General features: G+C 42.6%; 1 protein-coding gene across 3 annotated transcripts in view; it reads right to left on the bottom strand.

Moving 5' to 3' along the window:
• The window catches only part of ST14 (ST14 transmembrane serine protease matriptase), a 423216-nt gene that overhangs the window by 63808 nt on the left and 341545 nt on the right, over positions 1 to 17863 (bottom strand). For all 3 annotated transcript variants that reach the window (XM_086956919.1, XM_086956920.1, XM_086956921.1), the window contains exons 14-16: positions 12060 to 12173; positions 6339 to 6461; positions 5970 to 6156 (exon numbers count right to left, since the gene is read on the bottom strand). In XM_086956919.1, coding sequence (XP_086813045.1) covers positions 5970 to 6156; positions 6339 to 6461; positions 12060 to 12173 — 424 coding nt within the window. The remainder of the gene's footprint in view (positions 1 to 5969; positions 6157 to 6338; positions 6462 to 12059; positions 12174 to 17863) is intronic.

Below are 17863 nucleotides of genomic sequence, written 5' to 3'. Positions count from 1 at the left end.
GTGCTGAGCCGAAGAGAGCTCCCTCTTGCTGACCCTCACAGTAAACACCTCCAAACCATGAAGAGAAGCAGCAGGACCCCACTTACCCTTGTGGCGGAGGCCCGTACCATTTCTAGACATGTTGGTTCTCGCTACTGCCTGCAGCAGTCAGTGCGTCCGGCTTCAGCCTGCAGGAGAGGCAGTCCTGCGTTCCCAGTTCTGAATGACTGTCACACAGAGATCCCGGGGCAGGGCACTCAGTGCTTTAAGCCTGAAGCACTCATTTTGCACAAATTAGAAACACAAAGCAGAACTGGGGGTTGAGCAACAAAAGAAAGCGGGGCAAACTGCCTCTGAACAGCGCTAACGAAAGAGTATGGATGAAGCAAAGGAGACTACATGAGCAGGATATTAAATAAGGCGAGGAGGGAGAAGATGGGGGCCACTGCCCCAACCACAACCGGAGCTTACATTTGTCAGCAGGGTCTCACAAGTCAGTCAGGGAGGGGTAAACAACCAATGGCACACTGCAGGCAATTAAGTGCCAGGAAGCGGAGGAAAACTGTAGTTAGGCGCCGCTGCCTCGGGACTACAAGGAAGTTACCATAGGAGCAACAGCCAACAGAAAGCAAGAAAACAACAGCAATGCCAGATTTAAACCAATCGCAAGGGGCAGGAGAAATTACAGGAAGTTGAAGCCAACATACAATTACTTTAAGTCTCGCTGGGACAGCGCATGCAGCGCATGCGCTGCCAAACGCGAGACTAAAAATTGTATAACAACATGGACTTGACTAGACAGTTCCTAGAGCACATAGAATTGCTGGGACCCCAAGGAAACACTCAGAGGAGTGACAGAGGGAGCCCACGGAGGACGGGTGCAGTGAGGAAACACAGACGCGTGCTCCGTACAACTCAATGGGAAAGTCGCAGTTGGTAAATTACAAGCTATGGACACTTATAAGAGGACTTCAAGCAAACCCATTGGAACTTAGGAGGTTCTAAGGCCAACCTACCAGCAAGTACAGAGGTACCCGTGTTACCTATCCCAGAGGAGCCGGGTGCATTAGTGTCAAGTGGTGTCGGAAACCTTTGTTGTTTTGGATGGAGAGTAGCAAAGAAGTACTGCTGCCAGGAAGGCGAAGAGTGTCCGGTGGAATCCCAGGCTGGAATCAAGGTGAGAGGAACTTGAAAGCAGAAGGGAGAAAGTCTGGGTCACTTTTGGTGACCAGGGGCTCGGTAGTCGAATGCCCACCGATGACGATCTTCAGGTGAGAAGAAGGGTTGCTTGACTCTGCAGACACTTGGACCAGGAGACATCTAGGACAACCAGAATCCAGAGGTGAGCTATCTCACGAAGGATGCCGAGAGCTATGGGGTCAATGTCCGACTGGAGCACCAACAAGCCTTGGCAAGTGCAAGACACGCAGTCAGAGGAAACAGGTTACGGTGTGGAAAAGCAAGGTCCAGGGGACTCTCCAAGCAAAGGGGAGTCAGGGCACATCTGAAGCAACTAGGTAAGCCCAAGAAAATAACAAGTTGACCCTCGCCAGGACCCACAGGTCAACAGACCAGGGATCGCGAGGAGACCTCAAGCAAGTCTACAAAGCACCAGCCCACAGGACACAGAGTGGAGGCTGGAAATCTTCGTTGCAAATACTGCTCGGGTCAGGACTACACGGAGTCCAAAGCACAGGCTCAGGAATCGTCACTAAGCATATGCATCTGCAAATGTACGCAGTGCACAGGGGTTCGGGTTGCACAGTCCCCAAGAGGGATACTGGTCTCAGAATCGCTGAGAGGGCAGAATGACCTCAGGGACCATCGGGAACCCACCTCCTGTGTTGCTGAAATCTTCAGAGTCCTCAGGAGCTCGGGAGAAGCAAACCAGGTAGATGTGTTTAGGTGCCTGCTTTTGCAGGGGAGTAACTCCTTTACTCCAAGAGATTCTTCAGTTGTCTAGTATCGTGCAGGCAGTCGAAGTACTTGCTTCTTTTTAGCAGAATCTTGTACAGGTGAAATCTAAAGGCCAGTGGTCAGGTAACCCTCTTTATACCCATGGGAAGGGTTTGGAAAGATTCTGAGAGCCCTCATAGGAGAGGAGCAGGACAGAGGGTTGGCTACACCTATGTCCTTTGTCCAGTTTCGCACCATCGCAGGAGCCCATGGCTCCCAGAGCTGGTTTGAGCTCGACTATTCACAGAGACACCAAATATGCCCCCAGTGCAGACTTTCTGGCACTCCGAGTGCACCCACCCAGCCCCAATACACTAAATCCTGTCTGGGAGGTGGTTACGCCTCCCTGTGACAGGATGCCTATTGTCATGCCTTCCTCAGGGTGAGCTTGGCTCGGCAGCAGGAGGGCAGACCCCTGTTTGTGGCTGGCAGCATCAATTTTGTGCTGCCCAAGTCAAGAAAGCTGGTATCGGGTAGACCAGTGACCCACATATGTCCCTTTATTTATTTAGAAAGTTTTATATAGCGCTGGCTCCACCCAGGGGTATCAGAGCGCCTTCCATCAAGTATTACAAAACAGTTGTTTTAGATGCAGCATACAGACATGGTGGACAAAAGCGAACACATTGAGTCATATAGATTGGGTAGAGTAAAAATGGGAAGAAGTGGCAAATTAGAAACAACATGAGAACGTTGTAATTATACCTTATAATACTGTATATAGGGGTTGTGCTCAGTAGTCCTAATATAGTAATTAGAAATTTAAATTATAAACTTGAGAACATTGTAGTTCTACCTTATAATAATGTGTATGGGGGAATGTTCAGTAGTCATAAGATAGTAGTGATAATATAGTAGGAGGGGTTGGGCGAGTGAGGGGGTGGGGAAATGATAGGATGGGGAAGGGAGGGAGAGAGAGGTGGAGAGGGGTAAGGAGGGTACATGTAGCTGTGGTTAAAGGAGGGGGGTGAGAGTGCGAAAGGGCAGGGGTTTCAAGATGGGGGAAGAGTATACCAAGTATGGTAATAGAAGGGTTATGAACTCCAATATTTGTTGAGAAGGTGCATTTTAAGGTCTTTTTTTGAAACTGACATAGGAAGGGTTACATTGTAGATCTTTAGGGAGGGCATTCCAGATGCTGGGGGCTTTACCAGAGAAGGAGCGAGACTGGGAGGCTTTTTTCTTTTTTTTAGGGGGGACGAGGAGGAGAGAGTTGGTGTTTCTCAACGGTCGGGCGCAACCTGCTTTAATGAGTTTGTTTGAGAGTTAGAGCGGGGGCTTTTGGTAAAGGGCTTTGTGCGCAGGCAATTTTATAGAAGGATCTGCCTTCGATAGGAAGCCATTTGAGATTGTACAACCGATTTGAAATCTTCCGCTGGAAAGAAAGGTTTGATTTTTTTTAGATGACGGAGCGTGAAAAGTGCTCCCTTGGCCGTGTTGTGTGTGGGAATTGAGCGTTAGCTTACTGTTGATGGTGATGTCAGGAGATTCGGAATGGGAGAGGGAACAGTTTAGGGCATTAAGGTCAGCAATCCATGTTTGGATGGGCAGTGGGTTGTTTTTAGCAGAGAAAATAATGGTTTCAGTTTTGTTTAGATTGAATTTGAGATGATTGGAGTAGAACCAGGATTGTATCTTAGTTAGGGCGGTGTTAAGGTCTAGGACATCAGATGGGTTTTAATTTTATAGTACAGTTGGGTGTCATCGGCATACAGGTGATAGTTAATTCCGGCTTGTTTAAGTATGAGGGTAAGGGGTTCCATGAAGAGGTTGTAGAGCGCAGGAAAGAGGATAGATCCTTGGGGGACACTGAGGGAGACAAGTGTGGGGCTAGAGAGACAGTTGTGAATTTTAATTTGCTGGGTTCTGTGTTGGAGGTAGGAGGCGAACCAGTTCAGGAACATGCCATTAAGGCTGAAACGATCTTTGAGTGCGTTAAGTAAGGTTGAATGGTTGACTGTATCAAATGCAGCAGTGAGGTCTAGGAGAATGAGTAGGAAGGACTCGCCCTTATCCAGGGCGTGGTGGATGTCATCAACTATATATAGCAATGCAGTTTCAGTGCTGCAGCCTTTGCGGAAGCCAGGTTTTAGAGGGTGGAGCAGGTTGAAATTGTCAATGTGTTGATCCAATTGAAGTAGTGCGCATTTTTCAAGGGGTTTGGAAAGAAGGGGGAGGTTGGCGTGGAGGTATGATTCCAAGGTGTTTGACACCAAACACATTGGTCCATCAATTGTCGTTTTTGCATTTGTCACCCCGAGTGGGACGGGTATGCTCAGACGGGAGTCCCATGTTCTCCATGCCACTGGAATCAAGCTATCCTGGCTGATGAAGGCTGATAGCCAGAAACTGGTCCTAGGATGCTTGATTCCAGTCCAGGGAAGACATGGCTTGGCAGTTCGGGCTGGAATGTTCCCATGAGGCACAGAGTCCAGACTGATTTGCATATGGCCATGTCTGAACCGGAATGGTGTGGTGAGCAAAATAACGATGGATTAAACCCAGATCTGTGACTGGGGGTGAATGTTTTGCCATTGGCTAACATTCCGTCCATCAATTGTTGTTTTCGCATTTGACACCAAACACAACATGTTTCTAAGCCGTTGTTTTAAAGTTAGCATTTACAGCGAGGTTATAATGCACTTAAACATATATGTCTGGCTGCATCACAGACAACCCCAGAGAATGGACTCAGGAGGCTGCAGAGGGGCTCTGCTCATGCAGGTGCACCCTCTCACGTAAAACCTAGCACCCTGCCTTCAAGATTGTTAAGGCCGGTCATAGGGGTGATTGATAGGTATTTAAGTGTAGTGATTTAAATATATATAGTGAACCTATATCTTAAGTAAGTGGTACAAGCACCAGTTTACACAGTTTGCTGTAGCAGGCTGGTCGTGTCAATTTGGATGGCCTCTCAGGGGTGGCATACTATATGCTTCAGCCTATGGGAGGCCTCTGGGGTACCTATGCCCTGGGTACATGGTGTACCATATACTAGGGACTAAGAAGAGTACCACAGAGTCCAACCTGGAGTGTACTTAAAGTTCATGCATTGCAATTTAAGGGAGAAAGTAGATCGACTGGGGTCCTGGATAGCAGGATCCCAGTCAGACTAGGCCAAAAACAGTGGAACATCAGCGAAACGTGGGGGTAACCATAAGAAGCAGATACAACTTTACTACACCCTTTAATTTGATGTAATGATGCATGCAAAACCTGTTACAGGCAACCCACAAGAGATATACATTTAAGTCAATGAATCATCCTAGATAAAGGTAATCAAAGGGGTAGGGAGTTGCACACGGATTCTAAAAGTATAAAACACGTCAACTATTACCCAGCACTTGCATTTAAATTTACAAGCAAATTCTATCTACAATGAATAAAATATGGTTTGTGGCTACATGTACCGCATGTATTGGGGAGGACAGTGACCTTCTTGCCAGCACCAATCTAACCCCACCATTTATACTAGATGCAGGTCTTAATCTGGTATCCCAAATTGATACTACAGTGAAAAGTCCTTCGAATGGGATTAGAATCGAAATATTAATGTTTCCTTATATTTTTACTCCCATATTATTGATGTTAAATGGTCAAATTAATCTAGGAAAGGCCAATTGCATTTTCTAAACCCATGATATATTGTGGATTCAGTAGTTTACATACAATTCACAATACCAAATGGCTCATGTTTAAAAATCAATTGGTGGAGCAACACTGGAAACAAGACACCCTAAAAGTCTGTACAATAAGTAGCTGAAGTTGTTTCTAAATGCTACAAAATGAACTGTTAATCCCATGAAGAAAACACTGAGCATTAATCTCAACGTTAAGACTGTTTAGACAAATACATTGTCCATCAATGCTGATCAATATCAATCCCTCACAAAACAGAGCCCAGAATTCAATAGCATTTCATGACAATTAGAGATGCCCTTTACAAATGTTGAAACAATAAATTATACTTTATAAAATATATTGTCCTTTGGGAACATACTATAGTATGGCAAATTCCTCAGTCGCACACTAACCTTTGTCCTGCATTATCTTGAAAACAGTGTGCAGCGGACACCAGCCATTGGTCAGAGATCAATGAGGCACCACAGGTGTGGCCCTCCCCTACAGTGTGTAGGCTGATCTGCCATGGCCACTCTCCCACATCTGCATTTGCACCACCCACAATGCGCGTCTTCCGGCTGAACGGCCGTGTCCCACATGCTATACGGAAGGAGTAGAAGATGGTAGGTATTAGACATAACCAAGAAAGTGAGTCTCTGATAATCTTAGACTTGTGAGCTTATAAACAAGAAAGGTTTAAATTTGTGGAGACTAATAAATTGCTCATGGTGCATGTATTGCTACAAGAGAACGGACTATGGTCATCACCCAATACCACTTACAGCAGCTCGCTTCATCTGAGCCATCAGTGCAGTCTTTTTCGCCATCGCACTCCGGGTTCTTCTTGTTGATGCACTGGTTGTTACTGCACTTGTAGGTGTAAGTCAAACAGGAGACTTGGACAACTATCGCAGAAAAGAAGGAAAACAATGAGTATTAGGAAAGCTAACAGTATAACTAGTCGACAAACTGTATAGTGCTCATTACGCTGACTAAGTGTTCCGTATACACTAAGCAAGAACTAAGGAATCAAACCCCAGCATTATTATACAGCCATGGTATTAAGGAAAACTCATGACAGCATTATTTAAATCTTCAAAGCCATTTCTTATGATAACATATCCATTTATCTCTCAGATTGGGCATTTCAAATCAGAAAGAGGCTTTGTAACTGCTGCTTGAATCATTGCCCATGCATTAGAAGATTAACGCACCATAAGCGAGCAGCTCATCTTTGATGCTGGGATAAAAGTGGTCTCATTCTTGCATACATCTGTGGGTTATTGCAGACTGTATGATCAAAACCAGTAATAACAGGGACCACATTACACAGAGTCCCAGGGGCTTAACAGGCGTTTGCGTCTGCTTTGCGCACACCGGGGCACTTTGGTATTACAGAAGGGGCAGCAGATGCTTGTGTGGTCCATTCAGCAATAGTCCTGGCGCACATAAAGAGCCAGCGTTATTTTGAGGGAATTCCTTTGCCTCTGTGTCTGCACTGTATTACTGATGCGGGCACTGAGGTAAAAAAAGCTCTCAGGAGGCACACTGTCAGTGCGCCCCCTGAATGCAGCCCTCTGGACTGAACCTGCCAGCAAGCGGATCTCTAATCCCCTTTAAAAGTTCAGGCGGGTCCCGCTTGCATTGTGAAAACATTGAGCAGCTTCAAAACAGCCACTACGTTTTTCCCATGAAAGCCAGTGCTAGTTCGAGGCTGCCCTGATGGCAGCGCATTCATCATATTACGGTGCATTTTCCTTTCTTGCAGAGGGTGAACCTTTCAAAAGGTGCGCCCAGCGCAAGGAAGGAAAAAAGCACCACATTTTTTAATGAGACCCCAGATGTGGGCCGTGTCTCATATTCCTCAGCCTTAATCTCAGTTTGTTACCCTTTTAACCATTAGCCTTTCATGAACAACAAAATTAAACAATGGTATATAATGTTTGCATGAACTGTGAAGTATATTGGGGTGCTGCAAAGGAAGAAAGTGAAAGCAGATGGAGGGTGGAAGAAATAATAAATCATGACAGAAGCTGTGAGACTTGAAAAACAGTATCACCGCTATCAGCAAGTTTCTGTGGAGTCGTCAGACTTCTCATTGGAAGAAGTCTATTTATACAATGGTTATTCAATTTCCTGGGCCAAGAGGAGTGCCAGGCTGGGTTTCATTCTTTAAAGACTTCAACGTCAGAGAGCATATTGTTCTTTTACATAAATGGAAAGGACATTTAATTCTGCAGCAAAATATTGGGCATGCTAGTATATTTAGATGGGATCTTTTTGCCAAGGGTTCATTGAGTAGAGATGTTGCTGCAAGCCGGAAGGAATAGTCTTTTATGAGATAAAAGTAAATAAAAGCGATGATAGTTCGCCGCTATTTTATTGAACCTGAAAATTTCTCGCCAGGAGATAGGACAACATCATTCAGAAAATGTTTCCTGTAGTCATTTCAAAGAGCTTTGATCTTTTTTTTTTTTTTTTTTTTTTTTTTAAGTTTAGTGCTGATTGAATGGCCCAAACCCTCTTCTCATTTCAGATAAGTGAGGGCTTTAGGCAGATGGATCATGAGACGGTTTTAGATTTTAGAGCCTCATTCTTTAATACTTACTAAAAGTTTCCTTTGTAGCACAGTAAAGCTGGGTATTTGCTACACTATCTTTAATGGGCACGTACCCTAGGTCTGCTTCTAATGGCGCAGTTGCTGAGAATTGGGGAAAGGACAATTACTTTTTCCACAGGTGCTTCTCCCAGGCAGACTACAGCTGATAGTCAGCACTGCAAATTTCAGCTCTATAGCAGTTGATTTCTCCTTTCACCACTGTTGCAGGGGATTATGGGTGCATGTTGCCATGTTTTTTGGCATTTGCTCTGTTGAGGGTCGTAGGTACCATATGATTAACAGGGTTCCTCCAGGTTAAAGAGTTAGCTATCGTCATTCTCTGATACCTGAAAGATTTTACTGCAGAGATTGACCATTACCTCTAACTTCACATGTACAGTGTACTGAATTAGACTAGGTCACATCTAGATACAAGGGGAAGTAGTTTAGAAGGGTAATTCACCAAAAGCTATAGACCAGGTCAAAACAAAAGAGCCTCATGGCAGTAAATAAATTATGCATCCAAAATAGAAATGTCATTCAAGTATCAATTTACGAACGCAACATGCTTAAACTCAAGAACAGTTTTAGACCAGAAGCCCAAATTGCTTCTTGCTTTTATGGCCTTAATTACTGCTTTGAGTCTGTAAATAGAACTATACTCTGACCAACACTACTTAATCTGGGACTGGACCATTGGTTTTAGCATTTATTAAATACACTAGATGAAACCAATATGCATATGGGATTTGGTGAAGGTTAAAAAAGAAAATCAAGTTCCGATCTGCAAGGGACTTGTGGTTGAAGCTAAGTGAGATTTAACAAACTTTCCAAAATCGGTAGCCAAGCATCTGGAGAGCTAAATTTGGTTATTTAGGCAAACTAAAGAGATGGAGATTGGACATAATATTTTTTTTAATGTCCGTTGGAGGTGCCTGCAGGTGCTAATAGTGCAGTTCTGCAGCCGGAGATAGGACTTTGGCCCATAAAGTTCTGAGGTTAGACCAGCAATGTTGTAGCTTAACTTGCACAAAAAATAGAAGGACATTGTCTGAAAGTAAGGTTGTTTACAGAGCAGTCATGTTCAAGATAATAGTAGAAATTCCATGGTACAGACATTTTGACGTGTCACCATCTTACAGGTTTGGTTCAATCTAAAATATCTTTACGGATGCAACAAAAATATTTAATGAAGTTTATAAGGCATATGGTCATCGACTAAAGCATTGTATGCCTTATTTAGTACAATACTTAAAAAACATGCATCCAGGAAATTGAATAGTAATGAAGTATAATGTTGGTGTTAAACATAATCACAACACAGCAAGGTATTACTGGCTAATTCGGCCCAGGGACTAAACTCTGATGCTCTGGTGAAATCAAATATTAGTCCTTGTGGACTGGGCAAGCCAGAGGGCTTATTACATGAACTATACTGTAGCATTTACATAGCCCTTGATAGCAGCTGTCAAAAGGATGATCCATGATGACAACCTGTAATTTGCATTCCTGCAGTGAGGCCCTTTGACCCCCTACCTGGTGTGGCTTTCTACTTCAACTGTGGAAGAGGTTTTTGTAGGAGGGGGTGTCGGGATTGTGTGATGCTTAAGTGGATATCATCAGGTAAACCACACCAACTGTAATAGGCATACCCAGACATTGCTGTGCTCAATAATTGAATGGTAATATATTTTCTTGTCCCTGGGATGTCCCTTCTTTCTTTGATCACACCTCCAAACACATGTTGACACATTGTATCTAGTCTTCTGGCCTTTTGACTTCAGTTTCCCCTTATTAAATAAAACCAGACTGTTCACTGCTTGAACTCTAGTAAATGTCCAGAGCCCAAGTGTCTGTAGTTGACGAAAGTCCTCTGTAGATATGCCCATTAATTATTTCTTTTAATCTGCATTTGCAAATAAATGATGTTGTATTATTATCTACAAATATATCTATAGTTTTTTAATTTTGCATAATTTTGTTTTTAATTCACTATATATTAAACTGGAAATAATGTTTTGTAAAAAAAAAAAATTGTTTGTTGCCGATTTGTAAGACTGCTTTGGAATTGGTTATTTTATTTTTAAACAACAAAAAGGGAACCATATTGTTAATGTATATGTATACATTCACTATCAATCTTTAACAAAAAAAAGCAAAATTATTTTGTAAATGTAAGCTAGTAAGATTTTCTCCCTCAATGGTTCTTGACCATACCTCGTTGTGTTCACTATGGGGTTCCTTACTTAAGTGTGCATAGTGATGGGAAAAGTTAAGCCTTTAACGCTTTCTAGAACTGAAAGCGGATATCAGTATTTATTCAAGCAGGCAAAGAACTCTAGAGAAAGGGTGTTTGCACAGGAAAGGATGTTTGACCAGTTTGAGTCTTTTTGAATGGAGATTCCATTAACGATGGGGCAAGTCTTGAGTGCAGAGTTCTTTGGTGATAGGCGCAAAGTGTTCCAGACTCATTATTAGGTAGGTGAGCTACACACATTGCTTTAAAGGTTACCATTCCGGCCAGTGTAGAGATAAATAAAGGTAGGTGGAATGTGAGTGCACATAGGGAGATTGAGGATCTGCCTGGCAGTCATGTTATGAAAGCCTTTTGATTTCAGCAATATTAAGAGGGGTGCTCCTATAGGGAGTCCTTTTGCACAGCCAAGGTGGGAGAGTAGAACAACTGTAGCTTGGACCTTTTTAGGGGAAGCTAAGGTATGGGAAAATATCTTTAAGTCATCTCATCGTGTAAAAAGACGTGCTTGCCTAATTGACTAACTCATGATAAAAGGGATAGTTTACAATCTATAATCACCCCTAAATTCCCCCCTCCCATAGAGTACAATGACTGAGTCTGGTTCTGAGGCTAAATCCATGAATGGCGATGATTGGTTTAGTTAAAATATGAAGGAATCCGCTTTTTGAGATATAGATTTTGATATGGTTAGCAAATATCCAGTGATTATCTGCTTGAAGGCATTTTCTTAAGGTACTAGAATCCAGATCATGATTCGTGATTTGGATTATGTCATTCACATAAGCTATGGAAGTTTGATGAAGCCAAATATTGTAAAGGAGGAGAACAGTGGTTGCACCTTGTAGAACCCCAGCAGTACAAACCTTTGGGAAGGAGGGGGGCGGGGGGGGGGGGGGCAGGAGAAAGTGATCTGGTGAGCAGTTAGTAACGCTGAGAGCATGTAATTTCATTCAATTACATTTAGCTGTAACACAGGATTTAATTTATTGATTTTGAGGTCTGTTGAACAACAGAGTATTAATTGAATATATTGGGTAAGTCTGTATAGTCAGCTCTGTAGAAAGTTTTAATGAAATAAGCAGGTCGGCTACATTCAAAAAATTAATTGGAAATGCACCATGCTATGGACCACCCTTCAATATCTTAACTGTGAAAGAACAGGACGACTTGAATTTTAAATAAAAATAATCCCACTTAGGAATATTTAATGACAGTGGACATTATCATTTGTGAATGTAAGTGCTGAGTGGCTTCAACTGATTTCCAACCAGGAGTTTCCCTAAAAGAGGGTTTGTAGTCAGTTTCCTCTAATTCTCTAATTTGTGCGCCTGTATATCTACCTTTTTTCTTTGAATTCAGTAGCATATCATTTTTAAAATAAATAAAATTCTATTCATCCTTTTTGGGTGATAGTAGTTGCGTTCCTTGTGTTTTTTGCCAGCGCCATCTACGCCTAGTTGTTGTCACCACTATCTTATTCACCCAAGTGCATGGTGCCCTAAAGTGGTTGAAAGGTCATACAATACCATGCTAGTAAGTAAGATATAAAATATTGTAATAAATAAGTATGTTCAGACAGGAAATCGATCAAGATTATTGACAATGTCAAACAACTAGGAAAGAAAATATCTCAAGGGCTTTTCTTACCGGCTCCACAATCGGACTCGTCTGTCCCATCCCCGCACTGTTGGATCCGGTCACATTTCTGCGCTTCAGGGATGCACTTCCCATTTCCACACTTAAACATTTTTGCTGGGCATTCTGGAACAAAAGGTATCGTCATTGTTTGTGAAGCAGGCTGCTCACCAACAGAATAAGCAAGCTGCTGTGCACCTCAAATATGTTAAGATTCTTGCCATATCTTTGGGATGTGCAAAATGGAAACCTGGATGTGTAACTAAGGGGGTGTAAAGTTGACATGACTGCAAGCAAGGTAGCTTAAACCAGTGGATAGCTTAGCAATTCAATGAACTGTTGGACAGGTGAATGGATAGGACCAGATTAATGTAAAATAGAGTATTTGTAGGTAGATGGATCGAGATGATCATCAGTAGTAAGAGGAGCTCCACTAGTCCAGGACAGATATTCAGAAGGCTATTAACTGTTTCTTGTGTTTCTTATGCACAACATATAGCAAAACAATCTAGCTTTAAGGCGGAAGGGAAAAAGAAGGAAGAAGTTGGGGGTGAAGTGTAGCTCAAATTTGAGGGGAGGCAAATTAAAATCAAGGACCATAGGAACACAATTTAGACTTCATTCAGCATCAGGGGAGATGCTATTTATTTTTCCTTTTTAAAACTGGCTTTAAAAGTTCTTAGAGCCAGGACATTTTTACATGAAAGAGGCAATACATTCTATCATTATGTACCTATCTTGTGAGTTGCTTTCCTCCTAGATTTTTCCTTAGCAGCGGCCGGCTCAGTTAAGGACAGTGGGGAGGAGGGTCCGGGCACGGCGGGGGTGGAGGGCGGTGCAGACAGACGGACTAGCTATTATTTAATTAATTAATCATACCTGTTCTTTCGTCTGTCTACTTCATGTCCCACCCCACTGCATTTATCTATGCAAACCACCGCTGCTTTTCCTCCCTATTTGGTTAGAGGAAGCTTAGTGTCTATGTAAGAGTCTAGGTTGCTTCACAATTTAGTCGGAGTGAATAGCCCCGTCAGGTAATTGGGAGACTTATGGTGTGTCACTTTCCAAATGATAAAAATGGTGTAAAAAAATATAAAAATATTATGTAGCTTGAGTTTATTACTGTATGGAACAAAGCAAAATATCACAGTTTGAAGTGTGTTTGGTTAGTCAAACAATCAATTGTACTGGCAATACAGAAAATACCAAAATAGATAAACACAAAAATAACCAAAGTTAAAAAAAATGTTCCCTCTAATGGCTACCATTACCCCGCATATTCTTAATAATTCGAAATAAATTAGTTTGGGTATGGCCTGAAAATATTCTGAATAACCTATATTCTATATAGTGCCTTTGATCAAGCATCGAAATCAAAGCAAGTGTTTTAAAAAGCATGCAAATGTGACCTAGCTGCACCCCTCTAGTGGAATGAGCAATAATTCTATTAGGTAAACGTCATTTATTAAATATTACAAGGCATAAGTCAGTATTTACGGATACAAATGATTTAAAATAATGACCTGTCCTTGCAATATTAATCTGTTCTAGTAATATATGGTTCAGAGCTATTTTGTGATCAAGTCTCTGCAATCATCCTCCACATTTGTTGGGCATGGATCTTGGAAGAATGCAGAAAGTTGTATATTTTGGTTGACATGCAAAGTGTAAATGTATCCTTCCTGAAGGCAGGGTAACCATTAAGTCCTGTTAATAAAGCTCACATACGTATTGAGTTATTTAATTGTACAGTGTGATGAAGTTTAGAAAAAACCGGCAAAGGATGTCGGAGCACTGTACAGGAAGAGACGGGTTTGGACCAATAAATAATTACGTAAAAAACGCACACCAAGCAGTACCCCAAGTTATCTTTTCTTTCTACATGCCTTTTTTCGTGAAGAAAAAGACTTGTAGATGATTTTGATTTGCTGCGAAACCAATACACCCGATATCTGTGTTTCCTGGAGCTGGAAGATAGCAAAGAGCTTAGGCAAGAGTACTAGTGTAACTAGTGAGCCTAATGATTGTTCGGTGGGTGACTTGACCTTTCAATAGGACACAAAAATACTTCTTTCTGTTCAACTAGGTGTTTTGTCCATCAGGCTTGGTGCTAGATGTTTATAAAGTGCATTCAAAAAGCACATGCACCAGCAATTAGAACACATTACCAAAATAATAACTACACTTGCGCAAATTGTAAACATGTAAAACATGTAATTCGGAATCAGTGTTAAGAGTAACTTTATCACAATATCCAAAATCTCTTGCTCATGGGAGAAGTCTGAAGAGAAAAAAACCAGACTATAAACACATTGTAAAATGCTACTAAACCAAGGTTTTCTGGAGTTCAAATACCCCTGGTACAGAAAAAGGAATAGAATGCACACAAATGGTGGTTCTAGATATAACAGATGGCATAATCAATTCCAGACAGTGTTGTCTAGCCACTACTCACCACTCTGGTCATCAACAAGTATCCGCTTTCGAGCTTCAAATATTACAAGGACTTTGGCCTTTAACCTATCTGCACTGAATCAAGGGCACTTGTGCCAGGGCTCGATTGTTTTTAATAAATAAAATGGTTGTTCATTTTAGACACAAAAAAATACAGTTGAGGTAGGTGCGATAGTGAAAAAAACTTTCCCAGAACAGCACGGCAACGCTTCCGTTAATATCATGCAATTTTTTGAGGCACAAATGAGGGAGATAAAAAACTTAAGCTCAGTATCCTCTGGCCGATAGAGTAAATCAGGTTCCCCCTATCCTGAAGGCCTTAAACCATGAAATTAACAATTTAGTTCAGAAGCAATATAAACAATTTTCCACAGGGGTGCAACAGGAAATTAATTGCCTAAAGGGAGTTAGAGGCCGTTATAAACTAAGAGTAAAGAGACGAGATGGATGCTAAATGGATTGGGTCGAGAGAAGCAGCGAGAGCCAAAGATTCAAAAAAAGAATTGCCACCTGATCGCAGAGTATTGTGATTCTAGACAGAGGGCACTCCCGATTCAGATTCCTGAAAGTGAGTGGGTGGACTACATTTCTCTCCTATATAAACTTAACAGCTCAGTGCCTTTTCAGATGCCTCTAATAGAGGAGGCTGTTTGTGTTGATTATGGTCCCCCGTCAAGGGCTGAATTGATGGGCTATATAAAGAATGCTAGAACCTCCGGTGCACAAGGACCGGATGGTATACCGATCATGCTAATTAAAAAGGATCCAGCGGCATGGATGCCACTGTTTAACTTTTGTTTTCAATCGATAAGTATTCCCTCATCTTGGAAGGGGAGTATCATAGTCCTGCTGTATAAAAAGGGCTCAAAAAGGTCACCTACTAGCTTTAGACAGATCATGCTGCTGGACACTGTGGGCAAATTATTTGCAAAAAGTATACTCCAGCATTTGCAGCAGTGGGCCCAAGACCAGAACATCTTACCGCCAGAACAGGCAGGTTTCAGAAAGAACCACGGAACGCTGGATAACATCGCGGTCGTCCAGACCATCGTGGAGAAATATTTTTCTCCAAAAACATTTTAGTCTATACAGCTTTTATTTATTTCTCCACGGTGTTTGACAAAGTGGATCGTCAGACGCTGTGGAGAAAGCTCCCTCATCTTGGTATGCCTTACCATCTCCTGGGCCTCATAATAGAATTACACACAGACATTTGGTGTCAAATGATGATGGGAGGCTCACAGGGGCTTTCCTGTAGGATTAATACACATAATGGTCTCAAGCAGGGTTGCCTGTTGGCCCCTCTTTTGTTTTCCTTCTATATTTATGACCTCCCCGAGAAATTAAACTCATTGAAGGGGGACGCCCCTAGAATTGGTACAATGGCCATTGGCTCTCTACTATATGCAGATGACGTTGCAATTTTCGGTTTAACCCCCATTGGCTTGCAGCGTCGTCTGGATGCCTTGACTAAATATGTGGAAGACCATTGCCTGAAAATCAATATTGCTAAAAGCAAAATTTTTGTCTTTCGCACAAAAGGTTTTAAAATAAAGAAAGGGTGCTGTTGGGGCAGGAAGAACTTGAACTGGTCAATACGTACCTGTATTTGGGGAAGGTTTTCTCAAAAAATGGGCGTGACTCAGAACACATCAAACGGTGTGTTGGTAAGGCCGCCTCCCAGGCTGGAGCTCTAAATAGATTTTATAAGACCAGTGGGAGACGTCATTTTAATCACGTTCTGACAGTATTTAAGGTTAAAATTCCCCCAACATTAACTTATGCTGCAGAAGTTTTGGATAGGAATTACTGGCTCTCTTTTGATAAGGCTGAAGGCCGGTTTTTCCGTCAAATTTGTAATTTAAATTCCTTGGCTGCCCCACATGTTCTTCGTTTGGAATTCCATTTAGTTTCTTCTTATACTTCTTCTTTGACAATGACAGCGGTCCTGAGGTGGGGGAACTCCCTCTGTTGGGGGGATGAGGGCACTCTAAGGGCCACCTTGAAGTTGGAAATGTTTGCAAAAATAAAAGATAAATCAGCAATTTTTTTTTAGATTATTCGCCCATGCAAACCATTTATTTGGGCTCAATTTAAATTGTGATTCACCCATGCCAAAGCCTGTATTGAAGTCATTTCTAAAGAAGTCAGTAAGCACGATTAGTACAGCAAGAGATATAGCTTTAAGTCACCTTAAAGTTCGCATTGAGGTGATCTGCGAGAGTGCGACGGGGAGCAGAACCCAGCCCTATCTTTCATGGAATGTCCCACATGGAATCAGAAGGCCAATATTTCTTTTAAGAACTAATCTGTTGCCCCTGAGAGACATAACTGGTATTTGGGAAAAAACTCCTAGAGAGGAGAGAATTTGTGAACTGTGTTGTTCCCAAATACAGGATCTCAATCATGTGCTATTTGTGTGTCCAGAACTTCTAAGGGCAAGGTGGATGTTTTTGAGACCCTCTTATCAAATTTAATATTCGTTCTGCTGAGGAGGCCCAACCTTTGTGTTGTCCCCTCCAAATGAAATGATCTGCCATACAATATATCAATTTTTTAAAACATTCCTGGCTATTAATTAGAATTTCTGTTTTTAGTTTAGTTGGTATGTATAATGTTATGCTGATTGCTTAACCCCTTACATGCTGCCGTCAGCCATTGGCCAATGGCAGCACTACCTCCCCAGTGCTGCCGTCGTCCAATGGCTGTTGCAAAAACAACAAGTGATGGACTGAATGTGGATCAATGTCACACACTCCCCCAGTCAAAAGATCTGGGCCCAAATCCATCGTTTTTTTGCACTCCACACCACCCTGGGTTAGACAATGGCGATATGCAAATCAGCTCTGACCCTGTTGCCCCATGGGAACAGTCCAGTCCGAACTACAAAAGCCATGTCCTTCCCAGAACGGAATCAAGCATCCGAGGACCGGACCGGTTTCGAGGTAACACCTCTCATCAGCCCGGCTAGCTTGACTCCAAGTGGTGTGGAGTGCCTGGGACCCACGTCTGGGCATCCCCAGCGCACTTAGGGCGGCAATTGCAAAAACAACAAGTGATGGACTGAATGTGGATCAATGTCACACACTCCCCCAGTCAAAAGATCTGGGCCCAAATCCATCGTTTTTTTGCACTCCACACCACCCTGGGTTAGACAATGGCGATATGCAAATCAGCTCTGACCCTGTTGCCCCATGGGAACAGTCCAGTCCGAACTACAAAAGCCATGTCCTTCCCAGAACGGAATCAAGCATCCGAGGACCGGACCGGTTTCGAGGTAACACCTCTCATCAGCCCGGCTAGCTTGACTCCAAGTGGTGTGGAGTGCCTGGGACCCACGTCTGGGCATCCCCAGCGCACTT

Source organism: Lissotriton vulgaris, chromosome 2_1 (genome assembly GCF_964263255.1).
Source record: "Lissotriton vulgaris chromosome 2_1, aLisVul1.2, whole genome shotgun sequence".
NCBI lineage: Eukaryota > Metazoa > Chordata > Amphibia > Caudata > Salamandridae > Lissotriton > Lissotriton vulgaris.
The sequence above is the reverse complement of the archived record's forward strand: the minus strand, read 5'-3'. Positions and strand labels throughout refer to the sequence as shown.